We start from the raw sequence: 19344 nt of genomic DNA, 5'->3' as shown, positions 1-19344 counted from the left end.
ATGTAGATTTAAGATTGATTTTGTGCGAAGTGTGTGTTTCAGGAGTTGCTCTGTAGGTAAAAAGCGGGAATCAAGGGGTCCTTTTTGCCCGGCCTTTGGCCTTCCGTTGTCCTTTACAGCACATTCATCATGTGGTCAATTCGGTTTCTCATTAAACTTGTGTACACCCCTTATCCCCTCTCCCAATGGGTGAGATGTCTTTTTCTGAAGTTCACTTCTACCTCAACCCTGGACCTCGCAGACAGACTGCGAGGCTGTCATATCCAGGAACGGTTTATGCCAACCGGTCCCAATGAATGGGCCACTTCTGGGCGTCGACCCCGGCTGAGCCACCAAGAGCCTGGGAAGCAACGACTGGGCTGAGTCGTAGCACCCAAGCTCTGGGTTTGCTTCGGGCCGCCCAGTCTAAGATTAGGACGGGCTTCCTGGCTGCGGCCCCTCGGGCAGCGTGGGAGGAAGTATGTGTGGCCGTGGTGCAGCGCTCTGCCCCACTGGCCTGAACGTCTATCACGTGTGTGAGCGGTTTTCCCTCTTTTTTTTTCCCCTCCCCCTTCCCCCCCTCTCCCCCGCTCCCTTCCTAGGTCCCTGTGCGTTTTATTGCGACCTGCCGGTGGGAACTTTGTCTCCGAGTCGGAGCAGCATGGAGCGGCGGAGCGAGAGCCCGTGTCTGCGGGACAGCCCCGACCGGCGGAGCGGCAGCCCCGATGTCAAGGGGCCTCCCCCGGTGAAGGTGGCCCGGCTGGAGCAGAACGGCAGCCCCATGGGAGCCCGCGGGAGGCCCAACGGCGCCGTGGCCAAGGCCGTGGGAGGTAACAGCCGCGAGCTGGGAGGCGCGCGCAGCCCGCGGCCCGGTGATAATGGCCCGGGTGTCAGGGTTCAGGTTGATTAGGCACTGTCGTGGTATAGGATTACAGGAAGTGAATTCCAGGTTGCCAAATAATGCCCCCGTCGCCTCTCATCTGCAACTGGTAGCTTCATCTCCAGTTAAGACAAGAAAGTGGTTTACCCAGAGCGTGGCATTTTTTGGGCACTTTGCCACTGTGTGCTGAGGTGTTGGCAGGTTTATGTCACAGCCAGCTAACTGTTTCTAGATTTTCCTAGAGAGCTTTCTAGTGACTTAATTCTTTTGCCTTGCCTCAGAGTATCTGTTGGAGGTACGTTTGCTTTTATGGAATAGTTATTAATTGCTAGTGCACTAGCAAGAGTGTTGGAATTATTTTGTAGTTAGAGCAGTGCTTCAAGATAAGTGAGTGACAACTGGGAATATTTTCTGGTACACTTTAAGTGGGAAATGAAGATTCACTATGAGAGGATTTAATGCCACAGTTACTATAAAGTTTAAAGTAATAAGACTGTATAACTTTGTTATGAATTGTAGCACAAATAAAAATAGAATAGCCAATTAAACATTGTTTCCCTTCCCAAGAATGCAATATACTTTCAGGAAAATCTTTTCTAAGTTTTACTACTTAAACAACAACTTCCTTTTAAAATAGTAAGGAAAAGTAACTTTATAAAATAAAGATGTATGAGAAATGTAAACATTATTAAAATACTTTGGGGTACATATACCATTTGTTTAGTTATTTTTACATATAAAATACACTATGCATGGCGTGCCATTTTTGTGTGCTTAGTATAAATTGCTAGTTAAAATTTTTTTTTACTTTTGAGTTGTTTCCTAATACTTTTTTTAACGTTCTGTCAATTTAATGTAGTTACTTTCTACTAGTCTGCCTGAAGTGAAACAAAACTCTGACAAACCTTAGGGATAAGCTCTCCTCCCCACGCCCTCAGTGTTGTAGTGTGTATTTCTAAATAAAATTCCTAACTCTAAATATTCAATCCTTTTTTTTTTTGTATGGGCAGGCACCAGGAATCGAACCTGGGTCTCCAGCATGGCAGGCGAGAACTCTGCCACTGAGCCACTGTGACCTGCTGGTTCAATCCTTTTTAAAGAGTTTAAAACATATATTTGATAAAATAATAATTTTTTGATTTTACTTATTTTATTATTACTATTTCTTTATGGTAGACCTCAGTTCCTTATATTAATCAGTCTTCTCCCCTGAGAAGCCCCCATCCTCAACGTGATCCTCATCCTCCCAATTAAAAAAATAAAAAAATTATTTAGCTACAGAACTGACTTATGTTTCTTCAATTTTGGAACTTGAAAATATACTTTAATGAAGCAAAAGGAAATTTGATAGTTCTGTTTGACCCACTTTCTTCAAAGTGGGGGTTTATTAATGTGTTATGTCCCATTCTGAGATGGGTGCGATAACTTTGGCCTTCTCATATAATCTTTTAGTATATACCTATAAGAAAGAAAAACACGCAGTGAATATGGTAGAAACAATCTTGAGGTGGTTTGGAAGTGCCAGTAATACTGGATTGAAAATCCTTGGAGATGATGCGTTCTTAAAGTGGCCTTATGTGTAAAGAAAAACCCTGGACTTGAAATTTGGATGTCTTTCTGCAAACCTAATAAAATTCACTATATTGAAAGAAGTCTCTAAACATTTTAGAATGTGATTGTTAACAATTGTGTTTCACTAAAACAAATGTTTTTTTTTTCTGTACCATATTGAGCTATTCTGTCACATCTCATATCTATCATACAGGATACTTTTTCTATATCATATTGAAACAGAATGAGACATAAAGAGGCAACCTCATTCTGTTGACCAGGAATATTTTTAGTGTAAGACAGTATTTGATTTTCAAGTTTTCTGAGATGATTTTTCACACTTGATTACCTATTGTGAATTTGATATAAACCAAAACTATTAAGTCTTAGTGAGGAATAGTACATTTATTTTAACAAGCTGCCTTACTCTCTCTGAGCTGTAGTAATATCAAAGATTTTTTAACTACTTCCCAAACCAAAAATAAAGATGGCTTTATTTCATCATCAATGCAAACTGTATAATCCTTAATAGTAAAGTGGTTTAAGTAATTTATATATAAAAGAATTCTAAAGATTTTTAAAAAGAAAGGCTTTTACTTTATATGCATAGTTATTTGGAAACAGATTTATTTGATTTATAAAACTTCTTAATATTAAAAACCTAGAATATAAAATTTTGATAGTACAAGGCTTTCTTATTGAATGATAATTATTCTGTGGGTTTAAGATAATTTCATCTCTTTAAAACTTTTAATCGTGTATATATACTGGAGAAAATCAAGCCTGTTTTTTTGAATAGACATTCCAAATTTCAAAAATGATATTTAAAGTTTATTTCCAGTTAGAGATACTTTATCACTGAAAGATTTATTTTCAGAGCACAGTGAGGACAATGTGTTTTGTTTAAATTTTCTTTTATAAGCAATGTAATAAATATAGACAATTACAAAAATATTTATAGCTCTGCATCATTTATTACAACTTTTAGATATAGTGCAGTCTTGTCAATGGCATAAAGATGGTTATAATAAAATATGTTTTTAAAATAGAGCTCAAAATTCAGGAGTAAGTATGTGTTAATCTTTAGTAGTCCTTGTTTTTTGAGGCTCTCCCCTAAATATAGGGGAAATAGTTAATTTGCTGTTCCAATAAAATGGCAGTTTATCTTACTGATAAGCAGTGAGATGAATAGATGAATAAATATTTCTGAATTCATTCGTTGCAATAATATATTCCATTGCAGCTGTTTCACTTTTTTTTTTAGAGAAAGGGCATTTGCTATTTTTCTTTTTAAATGATAAGTGTCTGTGTATAATTAGTAGAGGCGTTCTATCACTGTCTTCAAAGTTGTCTTTTAATAGGAAATTTAAAAGTTAGTCATTGATAATGCTGTGGTTAATTTAGAAGATGTTATTAGAAACTAGATCAGTTTTGTTTTGTCTTTCCAACACTTTCTAGGATGTTTCTGCCTTTATCTAAGTAGTGTGTTTTAAAGCTTGTATGTAATAAGATACAAGTGCTTAGATGTGAATGACAGTCAGCTTCTATAAAAGGCCCTCGGGAGGCGGGGGGGAGGCTAATATCTCTTTAAAAAACATACGAAGGCTGGGAGAGAGTTTAGAGCAAGCAAGAGCACCGTGGTGTTGACAGCTTTATATCCCTGCTGGGTAACATTCACTTACTAGAATTGGCGTCCCCTCTCAGCCAGTAATTCACTCCATAAGGATTTTGAAAAAGGATGATTAATGGTGGGGAAATTCATATTTGTGAAATCATTGATTAAAATTTACAGATATGTTTGAAGATTTTGGAAAATAAAGATTATTAAAGTTGACAAAAATAAGAATCAGATGATCCTTCTTACCACCATTAGCATAAGTACCTAAAATATCCTGGTCTATGTGATGCTTCAACCAAGCAACCTACAGCATGAAATGAAAGTGATGCCCACCAGGTTTTCAGAGGAAGCAAGGCATTCTTCTGCTTTCCTCCTGGACTGCTGAAAGGTGCTGGCCAGTCATGTTTTAATAGCAATAAATTATTGTATTCATTCATTGTTAACCCAAGCGTTTTCATTTTTAAGTGTTTGGCTTAAAGAAGAACTTTCAGACAGCTTTATTTAAACTGAACAGCGCTTGAATATACCAGATGGTGTATTTGCTGATAGGAGGCATTAAACATCAGAAATCTTTTTGATATTTTTCATTTTCCTATGAATTTTTGCTGTCGAAAGTGCTAAGTTTTAGGGGAAAATGTTCAAACATTGGAAATACCTTTTAGATCCTTATACTTATTTCTGAAAAATTGTTCAATATATATTTAAAGTGGTTTATTTTTGCCGAAGAACAGTTATCAACTGTTGAAGTTATCTTATAGCTGGTTCACCCGAAGTAGACCTATGCTTCTTGCTACCAGGCTGCCTTTTCAAAAACATGACTACCCTGTTGCAAGGGGAAGAAAAAATCGTTATGTAATACACACTGATATATTCAAATAGAGAAGCAAATGTGATCACGATTGTTAGGCAGGGTCTCATTTAGAGCTGAACATCATCTGCAACAATAGTTAGTTCAATTGTCTACATATGGAACATTTCCTTTTAGATGAAGAGTTAAAAGAAATGCAGTTCAGGCCATGTGTAGTCACCATATTAGCAGTTGTAGAGGTATTTTACTTTTTGAAAGAAGTGCAGAGATGACAAGGGTATAGATTTTTAAGCATTAAAAAGTATAAAATTTAGAAATGTGTTGTCAGCATAGGACAAAATGCAGAAAAGTCATTAAATTCATTTTAGCCAGGGCTGTATACCACCATACTTGCTTATAGAAAGGTCCTATTATTTCAAAAGAGAAAAGATATACTTCCCTCCCCCACTCTACTTTTTATAAAATATATAAAAATTCTTTTAAATAGAATAAACTTAGGCTTTGGGGTCATCCAACAATCTAGCATGTCCTCTGTAGTTTTGTTGAGGTAGAAAAATAGCCCTTCTCTAAAGTGTTTTAGTCCTTGGCCTGTTATTAAAATAAAGACATACTTGGTTAAAAATATATATATATGCAATGGAACATGCACATTAAACAGAACATAGAGTATCCACCCCTCAATGTCCTGAGCATAATTTGATGTTTTGAGTAATTTTGGAAGCATGTTCCATCAGCAGAAACCCACTGACCATTATATATTTAAGATCATCTGCAGTGAGATGTGTGGGTTTATATGTTTGTTGAAACTACATACAGGTCCCCTAAGACATCTGCTTTTTAACCCCTGTAGAAAATGAGCAATATCCTTTTACCCTAGGGATTGTCACCAGAGATCAGTCCTGAACATGTTAAATTCTCTTTTCCTTTCTTGATTATTTTTGTCATCTTTTTCACTAGGGAGGAAAACAGACTAATCATCACCTTTGTTAGATACCTAGCAATATGAATCTGAATTATTTTAAGATCATATAAATCTATTTTATTCCAGACAAAAATATTTGGGATATTTTGTTCCAAATAAAAAATTATTTGTTATATCTGGCAAGGTGATAAACAGTGAAGTTTGATGGTTCTACTTTGATAAATTAAAACCATTCTTTCTTTTTTTTTTTCTAAAAATGAACTCATTGTAGAGATTGTTTATATACCAACTTAAAAAAAAGTTGTGTCAAATGAACAGAGTTAGATGAATTCCAAGCTGTATTATTTTATTCGATCACTCAGCTTTTTAGTGGTTTTAGGTTTCTGTTCCAATAAAAATGACATGATTTCTCACTATTAAAAACGTTTCTTATAACTAATAATGACTGACCTAAATATGCATAAAATGTAAGTGTAGTTTGATTTCAGGGAGCCACCTTCATCTTGATACGCATATAAACCAGTCAAAAATACTTTATATTTTATATAAGTAGGCATTTTTTGTTTTGAACCGATATTCTAATGTGTGGTAACATGGTAGTTTTTACTATCTTCCTTACTTGAATGCTGAGATACAATGGCATTTTGGAACATATTTAAAGATGGAGCATTTGACAAAAGTTGTATGTGTAACAGTTTGTCAGTGATAAGTGACAAGTGGGAAATGACAAATGAAATGTTGGCATCATCGCTCTTTATTTTGATAAAAATGTCTCAATTTGCAGTGATATAATACTGTTTCATATTATTTCATGAGTTGTGTGAGATGCATAAGGGGAATTTAGATTTCGTGAACAGAAAATTAGCAGCCCGAACTCTCTTTTCAGTATCTTTGGCAGCAAGTTCCCCTTCCCCCTACTCCCCAAGAATAAGAACAGCAGTGAGATGTTGGATCTAACCCATACATTTTAACCATTGTTTTTTTGGGGAAAAAAAAAGAGAAATAACTGAAAATGGTTTCAAGTAGAAGACCTTTATGCTTAACTCAAAAATGAAGAAGAGAGTTTGCCTTTTAGTATCCATTCTTTTCTTTATAGCAATTTTAAAATGAGTGATTTCCCTCTGCTGACTTTGATTGTATGGGTCCTTTCTCATTTCTAATCATTGCTGTTGTCTAGCATTAATTTAGGGTGCCAGTAAGGAGAGCTGTAGATTTCTTTTATTTTAAAGTACAGTAGAGGTTTTGAAAATGTCTGTGTTAAAAATGGATTTTTATGTACCAAGGATTCATCATCCCACTACTTAAGGGTAAGGTGGTAGATATTTCAAAGTCAATGGAGATGGCCCTGACTGGAATAGAAGTATGAGTTAAAACAAAAGCCAGCTGAGGATGTACAGATTAAAAAAGCAAAACAAAACAAAACAAAGCACACACACACACACAGCCTCTAGCGTGCTATTTTCCATTTTCTAAAGTGACGTTGGTCAGTGATCAACCAAATATTTATTTTCTTCTTTTTACATAGAAATAAGCTCCATAGCTGGACATGATACACATACTTTTTCAATAAAAATGTTTATGTTAAAATGTTTCATGCTGGAGTATTCAAAATGATCATGGAACTCTGCATATATAATTTTTTGTTTTACGTGAACAGGATTGTTTTGGTGTTTAATAGCAAGCAATTTAAAAATTGTGGTAAAATCAGGATAATTAAGCAGCAGCAAAAGGCTACATCAGAAATTATCTTCTACAGTTTGTATCATTTGCAAAGGTTTACTTATTCCAGATTTTAAAAATTAGGTAAAAGTGACACAATATGGAGTAAATGTGCCTTAGATATTCAAATGTGCACTTGAACTAATAGTGTAGTTTTCCCCTTTTTACTTGATGTCTATACCTTTAAAACTTAAAAAAGAGTGTATATTATAGTTACTAGTTCACAAAAGTACTTAAACTGCAGTATTTAATAGAAATATCAAGAATTTTAACCTGTGATAAAGTTAGCAGCAAAATATGTCAGTTTTATATTATAGTAAGAATGTTCTTTTGTCACACATTAGGTTAGTGAAACTCTCTGGGGAAGTATGTTTCAATTTTAGTTGCTTCCATTAATTATTACTATTTGCTAGGATATAATGCAAATTCAGTTTTGCCCTTAACTCGTTGCCCTACCATTGGAATAGAGTTCTAAAGATCAAAAGTTAAGGAGAAAGTTGAAAAGAAAACACTGCAAGCTACTATTTATGAAAAAAGATGTTTCATGCTAGGTAACTATTTGGTGCCCACTGATGGCTACAGTTACTGAAACGTGCACAACAGCTCAGTGGCTTTCTTTGTTTCATTGAAGACTTGCACGTATATGAAAAGAACAGTAATAGATACTGTGGTGAGAGCAAATGTTTCCAGTGCACTAAGATTTGACAGAGGTAATTAATAGGCATTTTTCATAGAAACGATTTGAATTTCATCACGTGAACCACAGATATCTTCTAAAAATATCTTTTACTGGTTTTTGTATTTGGCTGGAAAGCAAGTGTATCAGTTCATCTAGTGAATACGATTGTTTTTTTCACACAAGAAAGTATTTTCTTTGCAAAGAAAGCAAATTTGGTGAAATATCATGCCTAAGACTCTTGGAAAATGACCAAATGGATAGAGTAAAAATAACTATATTTTCAAATTTTTAAGTGTGTGCTGTATTAAAATTGCTTATTTTTGGTGCATTTGTTTCAATTATTTATAAATATAAGTAAAGGCAAAATTGATATATTTAATAGCTTTTAGGAAAGTGTGTTCATATCAAAACTCTTCAAATAGTGGTTTTCCAACATTATTAGTATAATTTTTTTGGCAAACAGAACAAGAACTTGTTTTTTTGGTCATAATCCAAAGATGCTAACAGAGCAGCATGATAAATGTCTCTTTAAGTGTCGTAGTAAAAGAAAATGACTTGTCTTCTGAGGCAGTGGAGAGTTTATGTTGTTTTGGACCCATTTCCCAAGCAGCGATCGAAAACAGATTACAATAACAATTATACAGTCAGAAGATGCAATATCCATTTCTGCTTTAATTGAGTGAAAGAATAATAAAAATATCATTAAGAAAAATGAGGTGGACCTGTCACATAATGTACAAATTTTTGGTCTCAGAGAAGATGCAGAGTAACTAAAGTGCATTTCCCTGACTTTGTCTATTTATTAGCTAAAATCTGTTTTGGGGGAGAGACCATTTGGCTCTGCTCTTCCCTGGGAAGAGCCCATGGGAGGTGGAGCCCGTGGGAGGTGGTTGTCCGTAAGACATTGAAAATATTCATTGGCTTTGTCTTCACATACAGCTTGAAAGAGAAATCACATTTTCTTATATTCTATCTGAGCTGTAATTACCCCCTTCTCCCCATTTTGACCAATGTAAATGAAAGCCACTAATCATGAGTATTCCTCTATTACAAAACCCTGCCAAATAAGGGTTAGGTCTGGGCCCCGGGTCTACTAATCTTCCTCTTCTGAAAATTGTAACCAGGGTAAAGAGGAAGGAGAGATTTGAAGCTGTATAATCACATTATTTCTTCCCAGCACATATGAGTTTGTGGGGAATCTGAGTTTCCATGAGCACACATCAACTGACATACCCAGGTGACATATACCATCACCTGGGATGCAAGGGCTCTGATCTCTATCTGCATAATTTGAACCCTTGAATCAATAATCCTTAACATGGCTGGACCTCTGGTCCAAATTCCCTGGAGGAGATGTGCTTTCAGCAATTTGGAGGCAGCTGGTGGCAGCAGCCAAAATCAGTGGCTAGCTTTCCTTTCCTCCTGGTTTCATTTCTTAGTCTATTCACAGAAGCTGTAAATTACTGAAAACTTGGGCGATGACAATGAAGTTAACTCAGGCACCCGGCTCATTGTGCGATATTAAACTGCAAATAATTTTGGTCATCATAGCAGCTCGAGGCCGAGGTTGGACTCAGTTGACAGACTGAGAGGGGAATATCTCTTTGATCTGACACTGAGAGTTTTACTGGGTCCAATATTTAAAAACCTTTCTGAGGGTGGCGAGATGAATGGAATATGATAGGCAGTAAATCCTTCCCGGTGGAGGTTTCGTAATCCCAGCACTGTCCCAAGCATAATATCATTCCCTTCAAAGTGTAATTTATCTCAAATAGCCCAGAAAGCCTTCTTTTTTTTTTATTCAGTCCAGAGAGTCCAGTTAATAGTGCCTTCATTAAAATACTTTTGTCAGCAAAAGGTTTTTCAATTTAACATTTACATGACCTAACAGTGTTGACGAATGCCATGAGCTTTAAGGGTCTATTAGTGGTTCCGTTACTTTCTGGACTTTATAATTTAAACCTAAACATTAATTCTGGGTGGAACTTGGCATAATGTCTTTTTGCCTCGGAGGGAATTTTTGTTACACAATTAAAAAAAAGTCTTTTATTTTTCATACAATCACCTACTCCATGTCCTCCTTCCCCCGAGTAAACAGCAGTTAAATAGTCAATGTTTTAAAAGGGCTTCTTTAATTAAAAAAAAAAAGGAGTGAGTATTTAGGTGAATTTAACATTTTTCCATTAGTTCACATTGCAAACTAGTGCTTTTGATGTCAACGAAAATGATCTATGGGGCTGATAATACAATGAAAATATTTTTCTTCCTTCTCTTTCTCCTGTATCTAAGAACCAGAACCCCATGTGATAAAATTTGGTTTATAAAATCATATGTGATGATCCATGAAACTTATAAATCAGTTACTTGTTTTCTTTATTTCAAGCTGAGAGACATGATTTTTATTTTGTATCATCTGTAGGTATAACATTGACCAGAATGAATGACGTTAGAGTCTTGTTATTAAATAATCAAGTGGCTGAATTTTCTAGTATTCATTATTTGGGGAAAATATACTTAAACTAGTATTCTTAAAATGATCTTTCCTTTATATTAATACTATGTATGAATATAATTATCATATGAATTTGATCATATTGGTAATTGGGAAATTAAAAAGCAAATGAAGAAACCTGAGAATGATAAATTGTCATCACCTTGAAGAATCAGAAAGTTTTCAGAATATTAGTGGATGGCCATGCTAGCAGAGAGAGCATTGATGGAGGCTAAGCCAATGTGCCCCAGGCTTTTAGGCTACAGGACTCTATTCAGGCAAGGTTTGTCCTATAAATTTGAGAGATGTAGTATTAGAAGACCAAAAACTATTTATTACTGAGAGAGTATAAGAAGAGCAAATTGTTTTCTGAATAGGAAGTTATTGCAGATTTAAGACCTAGGTCAAGGCACTTTAAAAAGATAACTAAGCTGATTTTTTCCTTCTCAAATGAATCTCCAGGTAACATTCAACAAAGCTAACTCTGTTCACAGGCCCATTCATATGGCAGGTTTGGGCCTTAAGCACATTTTTACAGCTAACTTATAAACCCCCTAAACTAGAGTTTACCATTGAAAGTCTGCCAGTGCTGTCACAAATGATCATTAGTTCCCAAGAGACTTTGAAGAGAAAGTTCTGTAGGAAAATGCTGTGACTTTTGTAAGAACCATTTTGTTGCACTTATGTGTTTTTGCAGCCGTGGGGAAAACCATCTAAGGCAGACCTGTAGCTTGAGGATTGATACTAAGCACTCTCCTATGGGAATGCATATAATTCCTCTTGGCACAAGGTCAGAGTATAAATGTACCTCTTTTCACATTGTTCCAAGTGGCTAGTGGAAAACAAGCTGTAAAGTAATTCCACTGGCCCCCCAATAAAAAATTTTATGGCAAAATAATTCCCAGCCCAATAATGGGACTGTTGTAGGTTTGTGTTTGATATTTATAAGACTGAAATACAGTCCATGTATCCAAACTAAGCATTTATTGTAAACAAGTTAACTGCCAAGAGCTTATATTCTGTCAAACATAATTATATTGAAGATAGATGTATAGCTTGAAAGCAAGTTTGAGGTTGACAGTTCTTTTTAACCAAGGAAAGCTTCTGAGAAGCAGTCCCTTTCTTCCTTTGATATAATGACTCAGGAAGCCATCTTTCTCATGGCCAGGCTTTTATACATATAATAAACAGAGGCTTGCTCTTTGAAAACATATCTGTTGTCGATCTTACGTCTATTAACAAAATGAAGAAATGAACTTATTTTCGTGGAAGCTGTTATGTATAATTTCTTTTATTATCTTCATCTAAATCTGGGCAGTAAGTGCAGTAGAAATGGTTCTAAGTTAAAATAGCCACTCCCACTGTGTCAAGGGCCTCTTGGACCACACTGGATTCTCCAAGCCTAAACCTGTACATTTAAGTCGAGTCCCCAAAGAATTGGCTCTCTCCTTTAATATGGAGTATGAAAAAGAACACAGCTGATTTGTCTCTCTGTTATTTTGTGCTGAGTTTGTATGTTTTGAACTATTTATAAACTGTGGCCCTTTGGGGGAGAAATACACTAATAGCTTCATTTTTTTCGGATTAAAGAATTTATGAATCCATGGAATCTAGAAGAAATATTTTTGAGATTGAAACATGCATACCTTGAATTATCTCCAATTTAAAATGATGGAGTAGTTTTCCAGAGTGTTTATTTTATTTTAGGAAAGTAGGCAATTGTATTTTCTTTGGGATAAAGATTTCTCACTGGTTTTGCTCAGGTGACAAATCACTTTGGTTTTGGTGGTACATCTCAAAGATGGTAAAATGTGGAACAGTTTTTCTCCTTTGGCTGTGTGGTGTCATTTAGGTAAATATTAAAGGTGAAAATAAGATTTTCAGTAGATTTATATGTTGTTGCTTAAATTGTTGTGTTAGTTTTTTTTTTTAAATATTTTCTTTTGGAAAATAATGGCTATAAAGAGGGTATCTTAAAACCATAACATGAAAAAAATAGTATACAAGCTTTCTCTGTTTATTATTATTATTTTTATTTAAGAAGTTGCTATATATTGCACAAGTACATATATACCTAAAATATCTTGTCCATCAGTGGGGACCCTGATGGTTTTATTAACTTGATCTCAGGCACAATAATAATCCTGTGTACTGCAAACCAGAAATCCTAGTGTCTCCTAAGGGAACTAGAAAATACATACTGATTTTTACTTTCTTGCTCGCTCCTTCTTTTCTCTTTCTCCTCTCAATGTCAGCCCTTTCAGGACCTTGGCTGCTGTTCCATCTTGTGGAGGCATTGTTGGGTATGAGAATGAGAGTCACCTTTAATGGTTAGAAAGGGATGATGGTAGTTGCCTCTGTTTAAGCTCAGCTTTGTGAAATCTGCATATATCTCACAGTGATTTCTACGCATCTATTAAATATCCATAAATGTTTTGCCATTTGAACCCTAAACATAGAAAGTAGAATTTTCTTTCTATGTAGGGGAAAAACCTTTTAGTTTTTGCTATAAAAATTTTACCTTTTCAGTTTTTTATTTGATAAAAATCTCTGCACTTTAGTATGATTTCCTTTGGGGTTTGCACCAGTGTTTGATCTCAATTTTTAATAATTTTGGTGGGTTAAACTCCCCAAAGAAAACATGCTTGTGCTATGAAATATTCCCACTAGAAATCTGGGTAGTCTTGTCTTATTGAGAGCTGAGAGCTTGATTCTTTTATTAATACCTTGCTGGAGAACCTCAGTACAGTTAATCTTTCCTTAACACTAAACTGGAGAAATTAATCAAGATTTAAACAAAAATTGTTTGAATTAAATAAAATAACATTTAGGCAGAGCTTAAAACCAGAGGTGATGAAGTAAATGTTAATACAAAAACACTTTTTAATGACTCCTTTTTTTGATTCACAGGACTCTGAGCTGCAATTAGCTTTTTCCAGAGAGAATAGGGGAGAGAATGAGGAGAAAGGCAAATATATTCATTAATAAGAGGTTTTTTTTTCTTTTTGGTCCATCATTAAGTAACATTTATTCTGGAGGTTTCCAAGAGAATAATTTTAAAAATTATTATGGTATGATAATTTTAGCACTGTGAAAAGAACCCCCCCCAAAATTAATTTTGTTCTAGGGAAACTTAATATGCCGCAGGTTAGAAATTTTCTGTGATATGCAAACGTGCATATCTATTTTTTCCTTCTTTTTTTGATTCCAGCATCAGTAAACATTTGTTTCTGTAAAGTTACTAAATTTAAAAAGATACTGCAGTCCTTGAGTGCAGGACATGGGTAGGACTGTTGAAAATACAGTATGGCTCCAGGGCGCATACATTTCCAGAAGGGGCAGTGCGGAGGACCACTTTGAGTAATGAATGCATCAGTCGACTGTGATGTTGTTGGTGATGAACCAACAATTTCTGTCAACAGTGGTCGTGTGCAGCCCTGTGGTCTGGTGAACTTTCCCGGGAGGACATGAAGTGGGCTCCTGAATCCACTTGTGCAGATCATTTCCTAGAAAGCTTTCCTTGTCTGCTCATGCTGAATGCAACGCAGCAGGACCAGAGTGATGTGGACAAGTTCCACAGCTGGGGAGTGACCAGAGAAAAACAAAATCAACACTGCCTATTAATGGGAGCTGTTAACTCCTAACTGGAATTAGCGTTTTGTTCAACTGAACCAACATTTGTTTTGGGTCTTGTAAAAGTCAGGTTAAGGGGTGGGGAAGGAAGAAGACTTCTCTAAGTCCGGCTTCTGTTTGAGAAGGAAAGAGGCGGGCCTCTCTCTCATTCACCCTAACCAGAGACCTGGGCATTCCTGACTTCAGGAAATTTAGTTCCTTGTGTCAGGGTTGTGACAGCAAAGATCCCAGGTGGGGGCTCAGCCTTTTTGTTTAGATAAGTAGCTACAAAGTGTCTCCTGTGTGCCCATGAAATCCTGTTTTGCAAACTGCCTGGACAAATTTTTATACTGAAGGGTGTTCAGAGACCTGGGGTTTAGCCTTCAGCTTTCAGACAAGACTTCAGGTAAAATCAGAATCTCTCAGCTTGGGAACAGGCCTGGGATCAGTAGTCTTGAAAGCCAGAACCCATTTCCCTTCCTTACCACTTTAGGCCCAATTTGAGCCTTTGGGGTGATAAAGTAAAAGGACCAAGTTCACCCTCCCACTCTCACCCTAGCCAATTTTTACTCTTATCTTCCAAAGTTAAAATCTACCTCAGGGGCTACAAAGGAGTGTCTGCTTTTACCAGAGAAAATTCTGTGGATAAAGTATTTCTTGATAATCCTTTTTGTCCCCTACTCCTGTGCCCCCTGGGGAGAGGGGGAAGACATCAAGGGGCTTTATTTTTGAAACTTTAGATTGACACCTGAGTTTAAAATAAACAAACAAACAGGGCTATAGATGAATATGACATTGAATTTTTGCATATAGGGCTCAGTTTACCTACCCTTAAAGTAGTTATGAGGTAAATTGCACCTTCACAATAATTGTTGGATTGACCATTTTCTTCCACCTATGATCAACCTAGGACTTGCTGTCCCACCTCAGCCTTGGCTCCTGCTTCCTCTACAATGAGATGTTATGAAAACAACACAAGAACAGATGAATTAATCCTTAGAGAATCTGTGTTTCACAAGCAAAGGAATTTTTTGAAATCTGAAACAGTTTAGGGGAGTCCAGAGGAGCTCTTAGGCTCATAGGGGGGCCTGCCTATGGATGACTCTCTTGGCCCCAAATGATTTTGTTCTCACCACTCCCCCTGAAATTGGTGAAGTTTTTTCTATTTCACTTTGTCACTTAAACTACTTCCATTAGAAGTTTGTTTGAGATAAACTACATTTCTTTGCAATGAAGATATATCTGAGGAGATTCTGGGGAGATTAAGGAACTGCTAAACCATCCATACAGCAAAGTACAGCATCCTTTTGTCCATTAATCTTTTTGGGATTCTCCAGATCACCCTGCCCCCCCCCCTTTGAGTGGGGGCATGTCAGAGGGTGGAAGTGGAGTGGTGGGTTGTGGAGAATGTGACTAGTGTTGCTTAGGAGGTGGTGTGCCGTGAAGAGGGGGCAGCTAGGGTCAGGGAAGAGCAGAGGAGGGAAGACAAACTTGATCTATTTGAAGTTTTGCCTGGGACCCCAACAAGGAAGTGAGAGACATTGTTTTTCTTTTCTGTTTCTGGTTGCAACTGTTGGACCTCAAACTTGATTTATTGTTTTAGGATGGAGGAAGACTCCAGAGGTTAATATTGGCGAGTTACTTCTATTCTATGACAGATCTCAGGTGTGTGTGTGTGTGTGTGTGTGTGTGTGTGTGGTGCGGGGGGGGGGGGGGAGAGGGGCGGGAGAGAGAGGACAAGAAATAGAACAAATAAATGGTTTCATTCTTCTAGTAAATTTGCAAGAAGAGAAGTTATTCCCCAACCCTCACTTCTTTCCCACTTCTCTGAAAGATCCCATATTATTCATCCAGATTATGTGGTAGAATGTGTTTCAGTGTTTCAGAAGTTTATTCTTTGATTTAGTCATTGTGGTGGTTGGTGTATGTAATGTATTACTTCAGGTTCAGTTTTACACAAAGGAGAGATATGAAAGGCACTAGCATAGAGCCTTTGGAATCTTCAGTCAGCTCTGGGAATATCTCAGGTGATAGGAAAAGATATACTGTGGCCCCTGGAGGGAAGTGGACCCTGTGCCTGCCGTCCTCCAAGGAACAGATGGGCTGAAGGAGCTCTTTGAAAGAGCTCTCCTATCATCTCAGGCTGGGCTGTCATTCCGGGGGCAGTCCAAGAATGAGGGTGGACCAAGGAGACTGGGCTGTGTGCATTTACATGAGAATATGATCCATTTATTTGACCTTTCTTTATGTGTCTGTGACTCAAGGGCAACACAGTGCTTGTTTTCTCCTTCACACCTAGCACAGCCCCTGACACATGGTAGTCAGTCAAAAAGTGAATTTGTTCACGGTAAACACAGTTCACCCATTGGCCATAACAAGTGGTAAATGGTTCTTTTCTGAAAGGCCAGGCCCTCAGATTGCTATAGGTGTGGGTTGCGGAGTGTTGTTTTCAAGCCCCGAGAAGGCAATTCAACGTGCTTGAGATTTAGAATTGGATAACCTGAACTGCTCTCTACCCTTGCTTGCTGTGTTTCCTTGAGCAGGCTGCTTATTCTCTCATCGTCTCTGTTCCCTAATTTATTATGGGACAATAATAGGTTAAGGTGGGGAAGAAAGTAAAGGTGTATCTGTCAGCGTACATGGTGAGGTAGACAGCACTATGCAAACAGGAGATCTATTTTGTGTCTCAAGTTTGGTAGACGGTTGTGGAACCCTGTAATCTAGACTCCCTGCTGTTGGACCACCTTTTATCTTTCAGCGTTGGAGTTAAACATCACCAGAGCATTAGAGAATCCTTGCGCCTCACGTAACTTTCATAACCAGTGTTGTGGCATTTTCTGAAGACTGTAACTGTTCTTTAAAATAAAGGGAAGGTAGGGTACAAGGGCAATTCAGTGGTAGAATTCTCACCTGCCATGTAGGAGTCCTGGGTTCAATTCCCGGTCCATGCACTTCTGCCTGGAAAAAAAAAATCAACAAATGGTGCTGCAATAACAAAATAGTCACATGGAAGAAGAATGAAATGTGACCCTGACCATATAGCATACAAACATAAAAAATAAAATTGAAAAAAAAAAGCAGAAAAAAAAATAAAGGAAAGGGGGTGAAAAGACTTTTTCTAATTAAAGAAGTCAGATTAGTATAGTTAGGAATAAAGCAGTAGCCTGTGTTTTGCTGGATGATGGTGAGAAGAGATTTTGGAGTTTAACCAGGAGCGCTTCTGTCCTCAAGTCTAAGAACTGGCACATGGAGGAAAGATAACTAAGGGGTATCCAAGAAATGCTCAGGACAATCGCACAATTGTCCTAGTTATCAATTTGTGGTGAATCTATCCTGTGCCAGAAAAACCACTGTGTATACTAGTATTCAGCAGTTTGCTTAGAGGAATACTGTCCAGTGGATATATGATCTGATCCACATATGTAATTTTCAATTTTCTAGTAGCCATATTTTAAAAAGTTAAAGAAAAAGGTAAACTGATTTTAATAAATATATTATTTAACCCAGTATACCCCCACATATTTCCATGTGCAAGCAATATAAACTTATTCATGATATATTTACTTTTGTTCCTTTTTTGGCATGAAGTAATTGAAATCTAGTGGGTTTTTTTGCACTTAAAGCACACCTCAGTCAGACTAGTGGGCAGGCAATTTTAGAATAAGAAGCATGGTTCTTTTAACAAATGCCTTCATTCTTTGCCATGAAGCATGGTGAAAGTTTTTAAAAAGCCATTGTTATCTGCATCTTAAATAATTAGACCATTCATTAATGAAGAAGAAATGCTTTTTAGTAAATAACATGTGCACTTATTACTCACCCTGAGAAAAATTGTTGGTCTATTTTTCATCTGTAAAATGTTATTAATGATTTCGATTCTTGGAGTCTGCCTATGCAAAAAAAAAAAAAATTATTAATACTAATTTCAAAAAGAAAAAAGAGGCAGTGTTGTTTGAGGGCTACATATCAGACAACTTAAATGTATTACACTGTTTAATCCTTTCAACAGATCCATAATTTAGATGTTATTTGCATTTTAGTTAGGAGGAATTTAAGCCCCAGCGACGTCAAATAAATTGCCCAAGGTCACTCACTCAGGTAAGGAGTGACAGTGCCAGGAGTCAACCTAGGGCTGCTTGCTATTAACCACATGGAACCATCTTGCCCTGTCCCATGGCTATTGTGAAGTGCAGGCAATAATAATTAAACTCTTTATAATTATATTCAATTCTTCAAAAATAATAGTGAAAATGACTAATTTTCACATCATAACTAATACAATTAGGAGAATTTTTTTGTAGTGTAGTAAAAAAATATTTATTTTGCCTCTTTGACAACACAATTCACATTTTTCCTTATTGCCAGAACAGCTCAATTTTTAGCAACTGACTGGTGCCATGTGCCTGTCCTCTAGATTAAACTACCTGCTTACCTCCTGCCATTGTAAAAAGCTTAACAAGGCTTATAGTCAAAAGGTTCAAAGTTCTGTACTTGATCATCTGGAAATGGGTCTGTGCTACAATAAAGGAAAAATAATGTTGTAAGCTCTAGATATAGGGCTAGAATAAGTTCTTTTTTCTTTTTCTTCTTCTAGATTGTTTCTAAATTTTGTAGTACACACAAAACATTTGCATTCTTTTACTGGAACATTTAAAAAATTTTGTTAGAGAAGTTGTGGGTTACTAAACAATCATGCATAAAATACTTTTAATTCTTCCTATTCTTAATTTATATTTGGAAAATGTTTTCCAAACACCCTCTCTAACTTTCCATCCATTGTCACTTTTCTCTTTTTTTGCCTTGAAAAAGTGTGGGGACAGAATGGATAAAATTCTCCTTGTTTGTATATATTTTTACTCACCCTTTCATAGTTTGCCTCTCCAAGGCATTTCTTTTTTTTTATTAAAGGCTTTTGAACCTATTTCTTCATTTTCTTCTTGCTCATACTTGACCTCGATTTTACTATTTTTCATTTTTCTTATCATCGTCACTAGTAATTGCACGTATTTTTCCTGCTTCTCTCTTCTTTGTAAAAACTGCATTGCATTGTTAAAATATTATTAAAACTATAGTTGTTTAGATCAG

General features: G+C 36.5%; 1 protein-coding gene across 6 annotated transcripts in view; it reads left to right on the top strand.

The window, feature by feature from the left end:
* Positions 1 to 19344, top strand: part of SATB2 (SATB homeobox 2) — a 276598-nt gene that overhangs the window by 87746 nt on the left and 169508 nt on the right. For 4 of the 6 annotated variants that reach the window (XM_077154587.1, XM_077154583.1, XM_077154585.1 and 1 more), the window contains one exon: positions 582 to 809. The exons of the other annotated variants lie outside the window; for them this stretch is intronic. In XM_077154587.1, coding sequence (XP_077010702.1) covers positions 641 to 809 — 169 coding nt within the window. In that variant the 5' untranslated portion in view covers positions 582 to 640. The remainder of the gene's footprint in view (positions 1 to 581; positions 810 to 19344) is intronic. 6 annotated transcript variants of the gene reach the window in all.

This window comes from Tamandua tetradactyla, chromosome 3 (genome assembly GCF_023851605.1).
Source record: "Tamandua tetradactyla isolate mTamTet1 chromosome 3, mTamTet1.pri, whole genome shotgun sequence".
NCBI lineage: Eukaryota > Metazoa > Chordata > Mammalia > Pilosa > Myrmecophagidae > Tamandua > Tamandua tetradactyla.
This window is presented reverse-complemented; position numbering and strand designations above follow the sequence as displayed.